Source organism: Stegostoma tigrinum, chromosome 19, assembly GCF_030684315.1.
Source record: "Stegostoma tigrinum isolate sSteTig4 chromosome 19, sSteTig4.hap1, whole genome shotgun sequence".
In the NCBI taxonomy this organism is placed as follows: Eukaryota; Metazoa; Chordata; class Chondrichthyes; order Orectolobiformes; family Stegostomatidae; genus Stegostoma; species Stegostoma tigrinum.
The window spans coordinates 61589759-61609461 of NC_081372.1; the positions used below are offsets into that span (position 1 = coordinate 61589759).

Below are 19703 nucleotides of genomic sequence, written 5' to 3' on the forward strand. Positions count from 1 at the left end.
GGGACCGCTTTGCAGAACACCTACTGTCGGTTTGCACTAAACAACTGCACCTCCCCAGTTGTTAACCATTTCAACACCCCCCGCTCCCATTCCTCAGATGACATGTCCATCTTGGGCTTCCTGCAGTGCCACAACGATGCCACGTGAAGGTTGCAGGAACAGCAACTCCTATTCCGCTTGGGAACCCTGTAGCCCAATGGTAGCAATGTGGACTTCACAAGCTTCAAAATCTCCCTTCCCCCTACTGCATCCCAAAACCAGCGCGGCTCGTCCCTGCCTCCCAAAACTATTCTTCTCACCTATCTCCTCCTTCCACCCGAAGCCCCACCCCATCCCCCACCTACTAGCCTCATCCCGCCCCCTTGACCTGTCCATCCTCCCTGGACTGACCTATCCCCTCTCTACCTCCCCACCTACACTCACTTCTACTAGCTCCATCCCTGTCTCTTTGACCTGTCTGTCTCCTCTCCACCTACCTTGTCCTCTATCAATCTTCTATCCACCTCCGCCCCCCCTCCCTATTTATTTCAGAACCCCCTTCCCCTTCCCCACTTCTGAAGAAGGGTCTAGGCCCAAAACATTAGCCTTCCTGATCTTCTGATGCTACTTGGCCTGCTGTGTTCATCCAGCTCTATACCTTGCTATTTCATGGGAATAAATGTTTCTTTTTCATCTTGGTGCTGTCAGTGACTAGTGGTATTTGCTAAATTTATTATTCACCCGTGGGATATGGGTATTGCTGTTTGGACCAGCATTTGTTGCCTATGCCTGGTTGTCCTTAAAGTGGTGGTAAGCTATCTGTTTGAACCACAACAAGTATATGTTGTGTAGGTAGAGTCACAATTCTCTTAGGGAGGGAATTCCAGGATTTGATCCACATGAAGCAATAGTGATATATTTGCAAGTTTGGATGGTGAGTGGCATGGAGGGGAACTTGCAGGTGTTGGTGTTCCATGTTTCTGTTGTCCTTGTCCTTCCAGACGGAAGTGGTCGTGGATTTTGAAGATCTGTCCAAAGTCCATGGGGATCAATTCTTGAAGTAGAGTTCCAACACATCCTTGACTTGTGCCTTTTTGGTGTCAGTAAGACTTTGGCTAGTGAGGACATGGGTCACTCACTGCAAAACATTCAGATTGAATGATGGTAATGTCATTGAATGTTGAGGGACTACTAGTAGAACCATCTTGTTATGATCCTGAAGAGACTGATAAATTTTAAAAGGAGATTTAAATTCCTAGAAACTAGCTAGACCACACAACAGGATTTCATGTTTTAAAACTTTTACTCTGACAGTAAAACCAAAATCAACGTTGAGGGGCAGCATGGTGGTTCAGTGGTTAGTATGGCAGCCTCACAGTGCCAGGAACCTGGGTTCAATTCCAGCCTCAGGTGACAGTCTGTGTGGAGCTTTCACATTCTCCCCATGTCTGTGTGGGATTCCTCCCACAGTCCAAAGATGTGGAGGCTAGGTGGATCAGCCATGCTAAATTGCCCATAGTGTTCAGGGGTGTGTGGGTTACAGGGGGATGGGTCTGGGTGGGATGCTTCAAGGGGCGGTGTGGACTTGTTGGGCCGAAGGGCCTATTTCCACATTGTAAGTAACCTAATCTAATTGACACAGTGGTACTTAGTCAGCAGCTGATACACTCTTGTCCAAAAGTCAAATTTCTTACTGTGGCTTAGGAAAATGGATGTTTCTTAACATGGCTAGAAGCCACATTCCATATGTATACATTGTGCTGGATGTACACAGCAGGCCAAGCAGCATCTCAGGAGGACAAAAGCTGACATTAGGGTCTAGGCCCGAAACGTCAGCTTTTGTGCTCCTGAGATGCTGCTTGGCCTGCTGTGTTCATGCAGCTTCACACTTTGTTATCTTGTATTCTCCAGCATCTGCAGTCGCCGTTATCTCTGATACAAGTTTGTCCAATATTTCCTTTTAGCTAATACACTCCAATCCAGGAACATCCTCTTCTGTACCCTGTCCAATGCCTCCACATCCTTCCTGGAGTGTGGTGTCCAGAACCGCACCTTCCAAACTCATGACCGCTTCGTTCCAGAAGGACAAGGGCTACAAATTCCCTTCCAATGCACTCACCATCCTGACTTGAAAATATATTGCCATTCCTTCACTGATGCTCGTCAAAACTCTAGAATTCCTTTCCCAAGGGCACTGTGGTCTACCCACACTACCGAGGCAGCTGCATTTCAAGTAGGAAGCTTGCCACCAACTTCTCAAGGCCAACTAGGCATGGGCAATAAATGCTAGTTAGCCAGTAATGCACATGTCCCACAAGTGAATTAAAAAAATACTTTCCTACCTTACCCCTATAACTCTTTGATTCCTGCCATGATTAGAAATCTACCTACCTCAGCCTTAAAAATATGTTACAATGCTGGAAATAATTCCACAGATTCACCACCCCGTGAGAAACAAAATCTTCCTCATCTTGGAGCTGTGAGGGGCACGTTTTGTACACTGAGAGCGGAAGGATCTGGAATGTGCTGCCAAGGGATGGTGTTGGGTGCAGATACAATAGGGACATTTAAGAGGCTTTTAGACAAGCACACGAATATACAAGGAATGGAGGGATATGGAGTAAAGGCAGACAGAGGAAATGGTTTAATTTGGCGTCATATTCGGCACAACATGGTGGGTTGTAGGGCCTGTTCCCGTGATGTACAGTTCTATGTTCTATGTTCTCTCTTAACACCTGGGCACAAAGACAGAAATTGGGTGCTTTGCTATATTCAGAATTAGACTCCCTGATCCCGAATATAAAGAGAGAATCAAGGGAACTATTGCTATGAGAGCAGAACGCTGGTGAGAAAGCCTTGAATATGCGGCACCCATAGAAATTTGAAGAATAAACTGCCACCTCATGGCATCTTGCTGTTTGAAGTACATCAATGTTCAACAAGGAGATCATCATCACAGAATCATCATAGAATCCTTACAGTGTGGAAACAGGCGCTTCAACCCAACAAGTTCACACCGACCCTCAAAGCATCCCACCCAGACCCATCCACCTATATCCCACCTAAGCTACACATCCCTGAACATTACAGGCAATTTAGCATGGCCAATCTACCTAACCTGCATATCTTTGGACTGTGGGAGGAAATCAGAGTAACCGCAAGAAACCCTCACAGACAGAGGGAGAATGTGCAAACTCCATTCAGACAATCGCCCAAGGGTGGAATCAAACCCAGGACCTTAACGCTGTGAGGCAGCAGTGCTAACCACAACAGAGAATCTATTGAATTAATGGGAGGGAAGTTGGGACTTAAATAAAATCAAGACTACATTTCTGCTAATGTACTTCAAACAGCAAGATGCCATGAGGTGGCAGTTTATTCTTCAAATTTCTATGGGTGCCGTATATTCAAGGCTTTCTCACCAGCGTTCTGCTCTCATAGCAATAGTTCCCTTGATTCTCTCTTTATATTCGGGATCAGGGAGTCTAATTCTGAATATAGCAAAGCACCCAATTTCTGTCTTTGTGCCCAGGTGTTAAGAGAGAACATAGAACATAGAACTGTACATCACGGGAACAGGCCCTACAACCCACCATGTTGTGCCGAATATGACGCCAAATTAAACCATTTCCTCTGTCTGCCTTTACTCCATATCCCTCCATTCCTTGTATATTCGTGTGCTTGTCTAAAAGCCTCTTAAATGTCCCTATTGTATCTGCACCCAACACCATCCCTTGGCAGCACATTCCAGATCCTTCCGCTCTCAGTGTACAAAACGTGCCCCTCACAGCTCCAAGATGAGGAAGATTTTGTTTCTCACGGGGTGGTGAATCTGTGGAATTATTTCCAGCATTGTAACATAATTTTAAGGCTGAGGTAGGTAGATTTCTAATCATGGCAGGAATCAAAGAGTTATAGGGGTAAGGTAGGAAAGTATTTTTTTAATTCACTTGTGGGACATGTGCATTACTGGCTAACCAGCATTTATTGCCCATGCCTAGTTGGCCTTGAGAAGTTGGTGGCAAGCTTCCTACTTGAAATGCAGCTGCCTCGGTAGTGTGGGTAGACCACAGTGCCCTTGGGAAAGGAATTCGAGAGTTTTGACGAGCATCAGTGAAGGAATGGCAATATATTTTCAAGTCAGGATGGTGAGTGCATTGGAAGGGAATTTGTAGCCCTTGTCCTACTGGAACGAAGCGGTCATGAGTTTGGAAGGTGCGGTTCTGGACACCACACTCCAGGAAGGATGTGGAGGCATTGGACAGGGTACAGAAGAGGATGTTCCTGGATTGGAGTGTATTAGCTAAAAGGAAATATTGGACAAACTTGTATCAGAGATAACGGCGACTGCCGATGCTGGAGAATACAAGATAACAAAGTGTGAAGCTGCATGAACACAGCAGGCCAAGCAGCATCTCAGGAGCACAAAAGCTGACGTTTCGGGCCTAGACCCTAACGTCAGCTTTTGTGCTCCTGAGATGCTGCTTGGCCTGCTGTGTACATCCAGCTTCACATTTTGTTATATTGGACAAACTTGGATTATTTTTGCAAGAATATCAAAGGCTGAGGGGGGTGACCTGATAGATTATATAAATTAATGAAAAATGTGGATAGTCGGAGTCTTTTATCCAGGGTTGGAAAGGTCATTTGCTGGGTAACATTGCTTAAGGTGAAAGGGGAAAAGTTTAAAGCAGATGTGCAACGTTGTATATTTTTATACAGAAGGTAGTAGGTGATTAGAATGTGCTGCCAGGGATTGTCGTAGGAAAAGAGATGATAGCAATGTATAAAAGGCACTTAGACAGACACATGAACAGGCAGGGAAAAGAGGGAAACAGACCATGTGCACGCAGATGGGATTAGCTTAGAATGGCATCATGTTCAACACAGGCATGGTGGGCCAAATGGTCTGTTCTTATGGTTCCTGTGCTGTACTGTTGAATGTTCTATGTTCTGTGTGTTAGGGACCAGACCAAACCCTCTCAAAATATATCTAGGAGACAGCTTAGACCCCAGCTTTAAGCTTACAGACAAGTGTAATGCTCAGCATTCTAGATATGATTGATTTGCCACACAATTAGGCTTTAAGCAAACATACTTTCTACTGTTAACATACAAACAAAAAAAAGTGGTATAACTTTAACACTATTGGAAAAGTTAACAGAATAATAAATTATTTAAGTACTGAACAGCAATTGTTCCAATATAGCAACATCCCATAATCAAACCCTTGGCAAAAGCAAATTCAGTAAAATAGTTTATCTCACATGCAATGTTTCTCCAACCCAGGAGGAAAAAACACCAAGAGAAAATTCTTGGAGAAAGGGCGAACTCAAGATTTTTACTGTGGTAGGGAGATGTATCACAGCCTCCACAGCCAAATTCAACACTCCAACTACTGAAAGCCAAACTAAAACCCTTGTTTAGTGGGAGCCTGTCTCCACCCATTCATGCTACTCTATTGTTCTAACTTTATGTAAAAAAGAAATCTCCAGGGCCTCTCAAACTGTGTACTTAAATGCCTACGAAGAAACAGCTCTGCATCTCTGTCTGAACCTCTGTTCAAAAATAAGGACAAAATGCACCACTTAAGGCTGTGATATTAGCATGTATTCATAGTGAGTGATTAAATTTATATTTAATAATATTTGGAAATAAAAGTTAGTCCATTGGCAACTGTGTAACCAATATTGCAAAGGCCTATCTGGTTCACTAACATTCTTTAGGAAAGCAATTCCACTGTCCTGAGTCTGGCCTACAAGTTACATGGCACAGACCACCTTAGTTTATTAGGTAATGTTACAGTAGAATAATTCATATGGTAGATTCGGATTGGTAATCAAATGTCTTTTTAGCCAAAGCTTTGGAATTATACTGCAGTCTCAAAGTTGACTCTGCTGAGATTTTCATTTGGTGTTCTTTTTCCTTGGCATTTGAAGTGGTTGAGGTTGTGCATAGTCTTTTTGGAAAGGCATATTTCGTATTAATTATCACTGTATATGTTTATGTTGCATTGTATTATTGTTGGTTGTGTAGCCCTTGAGTAAAATATAAGATTCTTCTTAAATCAGATTTCTCAGTGATGCTCCGTCTAGTGGTTGTAGTTTGAGAATTGAGCGGCACATCCAACCACAGCCAGCAAAAATGTTGCGTTTTCTGTTGGAATTTTACTCGTTCATTGGTGTTTCATTTTCTGTTATTTTTCAAAACTACTTTTGTGCAACTAAGCATTAGTTTTGTGAGTAATGAGCAAATGAACGGAAAATTGCTGCTAAGCTGCTAAGTGTAAGAAAGAATAGCAGGGGAGAGCCATTCAATTCCTACAAGCTTATGCTGCCTTCCATTAAAATCGTGGCTGAACTTTGCCCGAGCTCTGTCCAATGCAAGTCTCCATTTTTAAATACAGGGCTCTATACTGCAGGGCTTTCCGACCCCTGCCAGTCCTTGAGACCTTTCTCCCCATGTTTCCACTCCCACACTCAATCCTGAAGCCCTCTGATTGCTGCTGTGCTCTGCATCTGTCCTCCTTCCTGCCCTCCACTCTTATCGTTACAGTCACTGGTGTCCACTGTCATCACTGGGGAGTTTCACTGTTTCTCTCTTAGCCTTGGCCTGAAATTGCACTGAAGGCTTTGGCTTCACCTGGTGGCAGAGGTTTGACCAGCGCAGATAGTCCTGAACTTCAGCTGCCAGTAAATGGAGCCTGGGCAAGAAAAACTTCATCAGGGGAAGGTCATTTCAACACACATTAGTCAGTTGGCTCCATTGGCTGGTTTGCGAAGTGGTGTGAGACCAACAATGTAGGCTCAGTCCCTGCTCCGGCTGAAATGACTGCGAAGGTCCCACCTTCTCTCGCTGGTCTCTTGCCTTTATCATGGCGAGCATCAGCTTAAACTCATCACCAGTTGTCTCTCTGAAATGAGAGAGCAGCCCTATGATCCTCTGGGACTATGGTGCTTTTTGCCTTTACAGGACCAATATCTATACCTTATTCCACTTTTTTTTATTTTAGATGTTATTTTATTTATGAAATTAGGCATTGAGGAATGCATGTTCTTTCAACATCATGCTTTTTCTGCTGAAAAAAAATCATGAAATACCTAACTGTACAGTTTGTTTATATTTAATAATCTATTTTGCAAGTTACTTCTCCTTGAAATACCTGCACAGGTCCAGGTATGTTCCAACCTGTAGACTGTTTGTTTTTTTTCAATGAAGACATGTCTAAAGGCTCCTAAATCTGCTTTCAACATTGATTTCAGTGAAAAGACGTGATTCACTTAAAGTCATAATTTTCAGGAGCACAACCACGACAATAAGTAAAGGTTTACTACAGTTGTTATCCCAGCTCTAATCCTTGCAATCCCCATTAATTACAGTTGGTTAGCCTGAGAATTATCTGTTTAAACTGATTCTCTGTTTTCTATTAGTTAGCCAATTCTGTATCCATGGAGTATTATCAGGAGAATTGGTGCAAAGTTGTAATGTCACTGGATGAGTAATTCAGATCCCTCGGTTAATATTCCGGGGGACATTGGTTTGAATCCCACCATAGCAGATGTTGAAATTTCAATTCAATCAAAAAGTAGAATGAGAAACTAACTTAATCGTAGCCATAAACCCCTATAATTGATATGTTGTAAAAACCCCTCTGATTCACTGATGTTAGTTAGTGATGAAATCTGCCAGTGTTACATCTGGCCTACATGTGAATGTGGACCTAGATCAAAGTAGGTGCTGAACTGTCCCCTGGTCAGATTAGGGATGGGCGATAAATGCTGGCCCAGTCAGTGATGGCCATGTTCCATGAACAAATTAAAATATATAGTGTCCTAACTCCAAGGGCATGGGATCATACCTTGTACAGTACTTATTTTAAGTGGCACTTACCAACTGTCTAAGGTTTTGGAGTAGATCTGTAGCTCAGCTTGAGGTTGGTTGGCTCGCCGAGCTGGTTTCTTGTATCACAGACGTTACATTACCGTGCTGGGTAACATCCTCAGTGCAGTCTCCGATGAGCTGGATTTTTTTTGGTTCTGGTTTTTCAGGAGTAGATTTGTAGCTTGGCCTGTGGGTGTGGTCTTTTGTTCTTTTGGAATCCATGGATTGGTTTCCCGTAATCCAAACTGCGATACCCAAATCTGAACCTGAACCATCCACACTGTTCCTTTCACCCTGAAGGTGATGCATTTTGGTAGGAGTAACCGGAAGGCAAATTACAGGGCTAATGTTAAGATTCTTAGCAGTGTAGATGAGCAGAGAGATCTCGGTGTCCATGTACACAGATCCTTGAAAGTTGCCACCCAGGTTGACAGGGCTGTTAAGAAGGCATACAGTGTTTTAGCTTTTATTAATAGAGGGATCGAGTTCCAGAACCAAGAGGTTATGGTGAAGCTGTACAAAACTCTGGTGCGGCTGCACTTGGAGTATTGTGTACAGTTCTGGTCACCGCATTATAAGAAGGATGTGGAAGCTTTGGAAAGGGTGCAGAGGAGATTTACTAGGATGTTGCCTGGTATGGAGGGAAGGTCTTACGAGGAAAGGCTGAGGGACTTGAGGCTGTTTTCGTTAGAGAGAAGAAGGTTGAGAGGTGACTTAATTGAAACATATAAAATAATCAGAGGTTAGATAGGGTGGACAGGGAGAGCCTTTTTCCTAGGCCGGTGACGGCGAGCACGAGGGGTCATAGCTTTAAATTGAGGGGTGAAAGATATAGGACAGATGTCAGAGGTAGTTTCTTTACTCAGAGAGTAGTAAGGGAATGGAATGCTTTGCCTGCAACGGTAGTAGATTTGCCAATTTTAGGTACATTTTAGTCATCATTGGACAAGCATATGGACGTACATGGAATAGTGTAGGTTAGATGGGCTTGAGATTGGTATGACAGGTCGGCACAACATCGAGGGCCGAAGGGCCTGTACTGTGCTGTAATATTCTATGTTCTATGTTCTAAGTGATTCGAGAACCACAGAAAAATGGTTGAGTCTTAACTGGCCCCTAAAATTTCCTGTTAAAATTTGCATTTAAGGTTGAGAAACACATCAGTGTTACTGTTAGACACAAGGGTGGCACAGTGGCTCAGTGGTTAGTACTGCACCCTCACAGCGCCAGGGATCTGGATTTGATTCCAGCCTCGGGTGACTGTCTGTGTGGAGTTTGCACATTCTCCCTGTCTCTGAGTGGGTTTCCTCCAGGTGCTCTGGTTTCCTCCCACAGTCCAAAGATGTGCAGGCTAGGTGGATCGACCATGCTAAATTAGGGGTGTGTGGGATATAGCGGGGTGGGCCTGGGTGGGATGCTGCAAGGGGCAGTGTGGACTTGTTGGGCTGAAGGGCCTGTTTCCACACTGTAGAGAATCTAATTTTTTAAAAAAACTTCACTTTGTTATTAGATCATTTTTATACATGGCTGTAGGAATTTGTTAAACAATTACTATGGTGAAGTTCAGTTAATTTCTTTATGTCTTAATTATTTCAGCTGAAGATGCCATCCGATGATAAACTAGAAGAGTTCTGGATTGATTTTAATGTTGGCAGCCAGAGTATGTCATTTTATGTCATTACTGAGGAAGATGATGAGGTAAGTGTATTACAGTGATTTGACTGGCGACTGCAGTAATTGGCACGCAAGTTGAAAATGAAGTGACAACTAAATAATGTGGTGTTCAAAAATTCTGATCCTAGCAAAATTGGTTCCCACACAATAGTGTATTAAAATGATTAGCTGTTGAAAATTTTGGGCTGAGCCCTGCTCAGTGGAAATGTGGATTAAATAAGGTGAGGACTGGTCTGAGATGGAAAGGAATTTAGCTAAGGCAAGAATAGAGGCAATGCTTGACAATATGAACTGCAATAAAATGATCAGTCATCTTTAAGGAAGAGCGCTGTCATCCACTTGTTCTCTTCCAACAAGTGGCAAACGGGAACCACTGCCTTACAACATAGGTGAGATAGAGGATATGATGGCACAGTAAAATGTAGGTGTGATGTACAATGTACATGGCAGTTAAATTCTTCAAGTCAAAACTAGGCCTGTTGCGGTGAGTTGATTGGGGAAATGAAAAGGAAAATCAAATGATAACGAGCAAGTATGAGAGTAGCTGGCATCAGATATAGCCCAAAGATTTGTCCTGATACGGAGACAGTGAAAAGAGATTTAATAGAACAATGTTAGTAGTAACGGATTATACATACAATCAAAGAGTAGAGAAATTGGGCTTATTCTTCTTGGAGCAGGGAAGATTAAGAGGTGATCTCATTATGGTCTTTTTTGACAGGGTAAAGAAGGATATTCTGTTTCCAACAACTGAAATGTCAATGACTAGGGAATCACAATTTCTAGATTATCAGCAAGAAAACTAGGAGAGAGATGAGGTTAAAATTTCTTTACTGAGAGAGTTGTTAGGATTTGGAATGGGGAGAGTGGTGGAAGCAGATTCCAAAGGAAGTTTCAAAAGAGAGCTAGATATTTATTTGAAAGTAATGAATTTAGAGGTCTAAAGAGATAGAGGAAAGGAGAATGGGACTAGTTAAATGGTCCTTTCAAGAGCTGGTACAGGCAGCGATAGGTTGAATGGCCTCCTTCTGTTGGCTATAATGGACTAAATAGATGGGATAGTATGAACTGCCGATGCTAGAGTCTGAGATAACACAGTGTGGAGCTGGAGGAACATAGCAGGTCAGGCAGCATCAAAGGAGCAGGAAAGCTGATGTTTCAGTTCAGGACCCTTCTTCAGAAATGAGGGAGGGGAAGGAGGCACTGAAATAGAGAGCGGAGTCGGTGATAGCAGGTAGGTAGTGCTGGGGATTGGTCACTGAGGTGGGAGGAGCGGATAGATGGGAGAGAAGATGGACAGGTCAATGAAGCAGGTCTTGAGATGAGTTTGAGAGTGTGGAAGCTAGTAAAGGTGAGTGTAGGTAGGTAGTGGTGGGGATTGGTCAGTGGGTTGAGAGGAGCTGATAGGTAAGAGAGAAGATGGACAGATCAGTGAGGCGGTGATGAGAGGTAGGGCTGGTGTTGGGATGAGGTGGGGGCGAGATTTTGAAGCTAGCTAAGTCTACCATAAGACCATTGGGTTGTAGGCTTCCAAGGTGGAATATGAGGTGCTGTTCATCCAGTTTCCGGGTGGCATCATTGTGACGCTGGAGGAGGCCTAGGATGGACATATCATCTCGGGAGTAGGAAGGGGAGTTGAAGTGGTTTGTGAGCGGGAGGTGTTGTCGTTCGCTGTGAACCATGTGTAGGTGCTCTACAAAGCACTCTCTGAGCCTCCGCTTGGTCTCATTGATGTCGAAGAGGCCACATTGGGAGCAACGGATATAGATAGACCACATGAGCGAATATGCAGGTGAACATTTGTTCGATGGGGAAGGTTTTTTTGTGGCCTGGGATGGAGGTGAGGGACAAGGTGTAAGGGTAGGTGCAGCACCTCCTGCATTTGCAGGGAAAGGTGCCAGGGGTGATGGGTCTAGTGGGAGTGTTGAGTGGACGTGGGAGTTATGGAGAGTGCGGTCCTTATGGAAGGCAGATAAGGGTGGTGAAGGAAATATATCCCTCGTAGTGGGGTCACATTTCAGGTGGCAGAAGTGATGGAGAATGATGTGTTGAATCCGGAGGTTAATGGGGTGATATGTGAGGACAAGGGGAATTCTGTCTTCGTTTTTATTGCGGGGAGGGTGTGGGAAACGCAAGAGATGTGGTCGAGGGTGTTTTCGACCACTGAGGAGGGCAAATTGCCGTCCTTGAAATGCGAGGACATCTGAGATATTCGAGAGTGGAACGCCTCGTCTTGGGAGCAGATGCGGCGGAGGCGGAGGAATCGGGAGTAGGGGATCGCATTCTTGCAGGAAGTGAGAGGAGGTGTAGTCTAGGTAATTGTGGGAATTGGTGGGTTTGAAATAGATATCAGTTTCGAGGTGATGATATGTGCTTAAATATACAGGGCAAGCTATAATACTTGACAGATATTACGTATTATCTTTTATCAAGATGACAAAATATTAATAGAAGCGGCAATGGTGTAGCACAAGATGGTGATGTTTTGAACCTATAAGATGCCAGGTTCATATATCTTGCATGCCAGGTTTCTAAAGGAAGTGAGATCAGTGATAATGGATAAGGTTACTCCAATCTTCCCTAGATACATAGATGATGCCCAGAGATTTCAGTGTGTCATAACATGGACGACACCTTTGTCATCATTAAATGGACCAAAGTAGAGGAGACACACAAACAACACCCTCACCAGAATCAAATTCACCAGAGGGGTGGAGAAGAGCAAACAGCTCCCATTCCTGGACGTCATGGTAGAGCGCAGGACAAATGGGGAATTCCAAATGAAATTACACAGAAAAGGCTCACACACTGACTGAGTACTGAACTTCAACAGCAACCACCCTAACACACACAAGTGAAGCTGCTTGCGAACATGATTTAAACGGGCAACAACACAGCACAGAACTATTCCAAGAAGAAGAATGCCTCTTCGAGGTATTCAAGGACAGTGGATATCCGAAAAACTGGGTCAGAAGATGCCTATTACAGGAACAACACCAGGAAGATATTATTTGCCCCAACACAGTCATCACGCTACCTTACATCAAGAACACATTGGAACTAACCACAAGACTCCTGCAACCACTGGGCATCAGAGTAGCACACAAACCTGCATCAACTCTACGACAACTGCTCACCTGAACCGAAGACCCATTACCTACTATGGACAGGACCAAAGTCATATATAGGTTTCCCTGCAGAGACTGACAAACACTACATCGGACAAACAGGAACGAAATTAACAACAAGGATACATGAACACCAGTTGGATACAAAAAGCCACAACCAATACTCACTCATCTTTATCTACATGGACAAGGTGAACCCCCAATTGAATTGGGACAACACCAAGACCCTGGGACAAGCAAAGCAGAGCCACAGGATTTCCTAGAAGCCTGGTACTCCACAAAGAAAGCCATCAACAAACACATAGAATGTGACCCCGCGTACGCTCCATTACAAAAGAAAACCAAACATGCGATATGGAATAGCCATAGAATCCCTACAGTGTGGAAACAGGCCCTTCGGCCCAACAAGTTCACTCCTAACGTCAGTGCATCCAGGCCCATCCCCCTATAACCCACCTAAGCTACACATCTCTGAACACTATGGGCAATTCACTGTGGCCAATCCACCTAACCTGCACATCTTTGGACTGTGGGAGGAAACCGGAGCACCCGGAGGAAACCCACGCAGACACGGGGAAAATTTGCAAACTCCACACAAACAGACACCCGAGGCTAGAATTGAACCTGAGTCCCTGGTGCTGTGAGGCAGCAGTGCTAACCACTGTGCCACCTGAATAATCCAGCTCAACGGGCTCAGGAGTTTAAAAACCAAGCAGGAAAACACAACGGCACTTCATCGGAGGCTGCACTGATGATGTTACCCAGCAGGGTAATGAAATGTGTGTGGAACAACAACGAACCAGCTCGGCGAGCCAACAAACCACAACGTGACACTCTTGTTCAAGAAGGGTGTAAAGTCAGTCCAAGCATTGCCCGAAAAGGAGTGCTCAAACCTTACTTAGGTATTCCCTTCAGAGATAATGGGAACTGCAGATGCTGCTCTCTGATGAAGGGTCTCGGCCCGAAACGTCAGCTTTTGTGCTCCTGAGATGCTGCTTGGCCTGCTGTGTTCATCCAGCCTCACATTTTATTATTTAGGTATTCCCTTGTCTGACAGACAAATGGCATGGAACTGATTCAGCACTTAATTAAATATCCCTTCTTTATTTAATTCTAAGTACCAATGCAACATTCTCACTTCATCTAACTTGACTTCAACTTTAACACACTTCATTTAACTTCACTTTACCTTAGCCTTAACTTCATCCAAATTCAACCCTATCTCTAATGGTATAAATTTGGCTTGAATCTCAAGTACTAACCTGATTTGAGTGAACTGTCCAACTTTGTTTTCCAGTAATGTCTTTCCTTATGGTTACTTTGTTAGGTAACTTCACGGCATGCATTTTTCCAGTGTAGTTTCAAATCTTCTTGCACTTTCTCCGCTCAGAGAGAAAACAATCTTTGTTCTGTAAAATGTGCTCTATTTCTGGAGAAGTCTGTGGCACTCAGCCAATGAATTGGTCAAAACCTGATCACATTGTTCGATCTCAGTCAGTGGAATTTACTGATAAACAACTCCCAAATGTTTACAGCAAATTGTAAACAGTGATAGGCAATTCTCCATAAAAGGTAATAATGGTGCCAGTATGTATAGAGACCCCATGACACTTGCCTTATCTGATTTAACATAGGAAGCTACAGAAGAAGGGTCTAGGCCCAAAATACCAGCCTCCCTGCTCCTCTGATGCTTCTTGGCCTGCTGGCTTCATCCAGCTCTACACCTTGCTATCTCAGGTGACAGTATGCCCTGGTTGCAGTTTAACTGAGGTCAGTGTTTAAACTGGCTTGACCCAAACTTCCAGCATGCTTGATTGTAGCTCTTTTCTTAAGATTACCTCCAGTGTGGAAACAGGCCCTTCAGCCCAACAAGTCCACATTGCCCCTTGAAGCATCCCACCCAGACCCATCCCCATATTACCCACACACCACTGAATACTATGGGCAATTTAGTACAGCCACTCCACCTAGCCTGCACATCGTTGGACTGTGGCAGGAAACCAGAGCACCCGGAGAAAACCCACACAGACAGTCGCCTGAGGTGGAATTGAACCCCAGTCCCTGGTGCTGTGAGGCTGTAGTGCTAACCACTGAGCCACCATGCCACCCACCGTAGTGCTTAAATAGTCTTGCAGCCATTTCTGCTGCTGGCCACGTGACCATACAAGTAACCACAATCCAGTTAGGTTAATATCATAGCTCCAAAAAAACAGTCATGTTAGAAATACTAACTCAATTCCCCCCTCCACAGATATGGTCAAACCTACAGAGTTGTTCCAGTATTTTCTGGTTTTATTTCAGATTTCCAAAGTCAACAGAAGTGTAATTTTATTTGAGAGTTTAATATCAATAGTGGCTTTTCTTTTGGAAGCTACATGTAGAAAAAAATAACCAATAGACACATGAAGAGGTTTGAATTAATTAAAGCAAACCAGCAGAGAAAGAGGTAAATCATGCTTGGGTTAATCTAATTGAAATTTTTGATGTGGTTGTAGCATTGAAGAAAGATTTGATAGATGTGTACATGGCTATGACAGCTATAGTTTGGGACACTAAGAAAAACTATTCTCATTATCTCACAGTAATTTGGCCCAAAGATTCATAAGTTTAGACAGAAGATGCAGGGAAATTGAGAGAAAGAAAATTTTTACATGACAAGTGGTAAAGTTTGGAACTTGCTGCCCAGGACAATGGTGAAATAGGAATCGTGAAGGAACTCAACTGGCTGGAGAGAGTGGGGATATAGAATGAGTGGATTGCTTCATGGGAAGGAGATATGGATTTGATGGGTCAAATGACAAATCCTATGAGGTTATCTGAATTTGTTTTCTTCTTTGCTCATTGAAATTAGGAAATTTTCCAGCATGATGATTCCATCTTTTTCCTTGTATGAATTTCATTGGGAGAAGATATGCTGGATTAGCTTTTTGTCCCTGGAAAAGACAGATCAAGCAGACATCTAAACAAAGAAGGATCACACTTGGGATGGAGAAAGGGGCTAACGCAACAACCATCACTTTTTCTACAAAACAAAATCCAAGGTCTCCACTGAAGAAAACAATGAAAGGATATTTTAGCTTTACCTAAAACTATAAACCAGCGTTGTCAGGACTGAATGTCATTGCTGACTAATAGAATCATGTCCTTGTGCAAGTTGCCTTAGCATGAAGGAACTCAGTTATATTGCAAACTGTTGCATATTCCCTTAATTTCTTAACCTGTCGCCTGAAAAAAACACAGCTGTGAGATTCTCTTGGCCTAATCTGTCTCTACATTGTCCTGTAATGCAGTTCCACACTTGCCTCTGATCCCTACTGTCACTTGCACCACTCCTCTCCTTACAAAATCAGCGGAATACACTAATAACTGTGCATTCTCTTGACAATTTTAGCCTCACACCATGCTGAAGCTAATGTGTGCTTATTATGGTATGCTGGCCCCCAAACCATTGTTGCACAGTATCAACCCAGGTGCTACTGGTGTAGCCACAGTGAGGCGCCCATGCTAAGAAGCAATTAACCATGATTGATTAGCCTCTCTTTAAGAACATCAAGCTAAAAGTGTCATGTCCATGGAAAATACACATAATGAACCCACATATCTATCCATTCTATTGTCAAAATGCCACAGCAGCGAAGAATGGCATAAACCATAAGCTCCATGATTCACTGACCAGGCTCTATTGGTGCAGACTGAGACGGGAGGTGCAGCCGATGGGCTTCTAGCTGTCCATGACCCGAGAGGGTCTGACCACCTTAGCTTGGATTGTAGCCTGCAAGATGCAAAACAGCTGCAGGATACAGGACACATAACGATCCTTAACCTTGGAGAATTGCGTGCCAAGATTGCTGACTTAGCACCAAGTGGCTTTAGGTATGGCTTCTAAATAAAATTGGCATTCTCCAATCATGTGAAAGAGCTTTATGCAGTACTCGCCCACTTTACCTTTCTCTTCTACTTGCCTGTGTCAGAGATATAAGCACAAAACGATCTGATGGAAAAGTACTTCCTGGGAATGGGAAATCATTGGACTATTAAGGAGGTTATCAAAGCCCCCAGACTGCTGTGAGCTTGATGTCATGCTGGTTCCTATGGTGTTGGAGTCACAGGAATCACCTTCATTTCCTGGGGAAGAGGGACAGATTGGCTGGGTGATATTGTGAGGATCTCCATTCCTACTTCTCATGACCTTCAGTGTCTAATAAGTTCCAGAATTGTGTACCTAACTCTAGGAACCAAAGAACTGCTGCTCAGTCATCAGAAGGCGGAAAAGGTGACCGAGGAGGTAGCCTAATGTTAAGGTAATGAACCAAGCAGCAGTGCAGAACCATCTAGCTGAGCTCATGCCTGGTGTGAGCAATGGTGGCACTGAGTGAGGAGTTCTGTTGTTGACAGGAAATGTGAGGCAGAGGACCCTTTGCACAGTTTTGTTTGTAGGTGGGAAGACAGTAGCAGGGTTGCTTCACTGGTCAGTGACGAAGAGTGGCTTTGTTCACAATTTGGTCTCAGTGCTTGTAGTGGAAACAGCAGCTGTGAGACAATACTCTGTGAGGTATTGCAAGATCATGCTCAACAAAATGAAAAGGTCCATGGAGCAATAAAGTCCTCCTTACTTGTTAACTACCAGAACTTTTTTTGACTTGAGAGAATGGCATCCCGTACTGTTGCCAAATACACTGCTGCTGTGATTTAGAAGTCCTTCCCATTGTCATTAAAATTCTAGAGATACTGGATCAGCAGTAAACCTATTAGTGACTTGCCATCTCACATTGTGTGTAAATTCTTGACCTTTCCTATGCTGATGAAATGGCTGACTTTGGATTTAGGAGTGGGATTTTCTTTTCTGTTTTTATTTCCCAGATGCCCGGTATCCACAGCATTTTATTTTTTGTTAAACTGGAACATGAATTAATGCTCTTCCTTACATCGGAGCAAACATGTTTTAAGGAAATGTCAGAAAAATATACCAACCTGCTTTAATTGTAAACAAGACTGACAGAAATTACTGCTAATGCTGTGTGACGCTCATATGCCAAGAATGAAAGCAGTAATCACTGACAAAGTTTAATATTTAGCATGATGTTGGAGAACAAAGGCAATTAACATCTGAGGTGAGGGTAGCTTTTGAAAAATTTAATGTAATTGAGCAGATTTGAGGTAAACAGGGAAAGTGTGTTAATAGCTCATATGATTTTCAATGCTAGAGTTAAGTGCAGTATTTTAATTGCTTTGGAAAATGTTTGTGTTTAAACATCATAGAGTGATACAGCTTGCTTGTGTTGCTGAACTTTGTATCAAAACTTGGGGCAAATTTCTCCTTTTAATTCTAGGAGCCAATGTGGGAGACTGTCTGTTTACCTGAAGAGGATGTAGAAAGTTACAGTGTTGATGGTAAAGATGATCAAATATTGATTATGAATCTGTTTCATATGTTCAAGTCATATTCCATTTCTGTCATCTATACTCTTTTGCAGGTTAACGGGATCATGGTACGCCTTGAAACTTAGCTAGACTGATTGTAGACTTGCTCTGTATCTTCTGAAATGTAGTCACTACTGTAATGTAACTTAACGACACTATTTCTACAGAGAAATATACCGTTCTGAACAGGATTTGGATATATTTCCCTGCAGAAATAATGCTTTTATGTTAGATTACAACAGTGACAGTATTTTAGAAAATACAAGACAAATCTATGGCAGAGGAACAGACTTTTGACCCTGTCTATGCTGTCCTAGAATTACCAAAATACACAAATCCCAATTACCTGCACTGGCCCATAGCCTACCATGCCCTGGTGTTTAACTGCTCATCCAGGTGCTTCCTAAATATTGCAAGACTACCTGCTTCCACTGCCCTTTCAGGCAGTGTGTTCTATATTTCTACCACCCTCAGAAAAAATGCTTTCCTGAGATCTTCTTAAAACCGCTTACTTGTCACCTGAAATTGTGCCCACTAGTGTTAGACATGTCTGCCATGGGAAATGATTCTCATGATCTAACTTGTCACGAGGTCTCTCAACAATTTTGTATGTCTCAATTAGATTCCCCTTCAGCTTTTTCTGTTCCAAGGAGAACAAACCTAGCCCATTGAGTCTCACAACTGAGATGTTCCATCCCAGGCAGCGCCTCTTCAAAGCACTGTATACTTCTGAAGACCAGCCCTGTTACTTGTGCACTGTACCTAACATGTTACCTTATTTTTCCTTCTCAAAACCTGGACAACCTTGACACCCAGAGTTTCCTGGATTTGCTGCCCTTGACTTACATTCTTAGAGGAGCGCAGTGGCCCTGAATTCTCATTATTCTACTTTGAAAAGACTCCCGATTTCTAAATGTAGACCTATCCACAAGTAACTGCTCCTAGTGTACATTTGCTGGATCCTCTCTAATGACACTGAAATCGGACTTACCTCAATTTAGACACTTAAACTTCTGCACTATCCTTATCCCTCCCCATAATGGCTTTGAAATTTACAGTTATGGTCACTATCCACAGAACATTACTGCACTGACACTTCAACCACTTTACCAGCTTTATTTCCTATGATTAGGTCTGCACAGCTCGATCTTTAGTAGTTCTATCAATGTAATGGCACCAAAACCTTTCCTGGATGCATTTTTAGAAATTCCACCCTGTATAATCCTTTCATACTAAGGCAGGCCCAGTTAATGTTAGCAAAGGTGAAGTCATCTGCAACTCTTACCCTCTTTCTCTCACATCTTCCTGTGATTTGCTTGCACATCTGCTCCTTTATCTCCTTCTGATTGTTGAGCGGCCTGTATAACCTCAACGAAATAATTGCTCTTTTTAAAAATTTGAGAGCTCTACTTGAATAGCCTCGTAAAGGTCTTTCTACGAAGCCCTGCCCCATCTTCCCTTACTGCAATGATGGTTTCCTTTATCAGTAATTCAATACACTTACCACTTTTACAACCCTCCGCATCACAACTGAAACTTCTGTCCTGCCCTTCCTTCAAGGAGGCATGAGATTTAGGGAAGTGTGGCTGTCTGGATACAGAATTGGCTGTCCAATAGAAG

The 19703-nt window shown here is 43.2% G+C and overlaps 1 protein-coding gene across 1 annotated transcript in view; it reads left to right on the top strand.

The window, feature by feature from the left end:
- sycp2l (synaptonemal complex protein 2-like) overlaps positions 1–19703 on the top strand; it is a 374186-nt gene that overhangs the window by 172147 nt on the left and 182336 nt on the right. Inside the window, exons 12-13 of the mRNA XM_059652659.1 lie at positions 9457–9558; positions 17993–18053. Coding sequence (XP_059508642.1) covers positions 9457–9558; positions 17993–18053 — 163 coding nt within the window. The remainder of the gene's footprint in view (positions 1–9456; positions 9559–17992; positions 18054–19703) is intronic.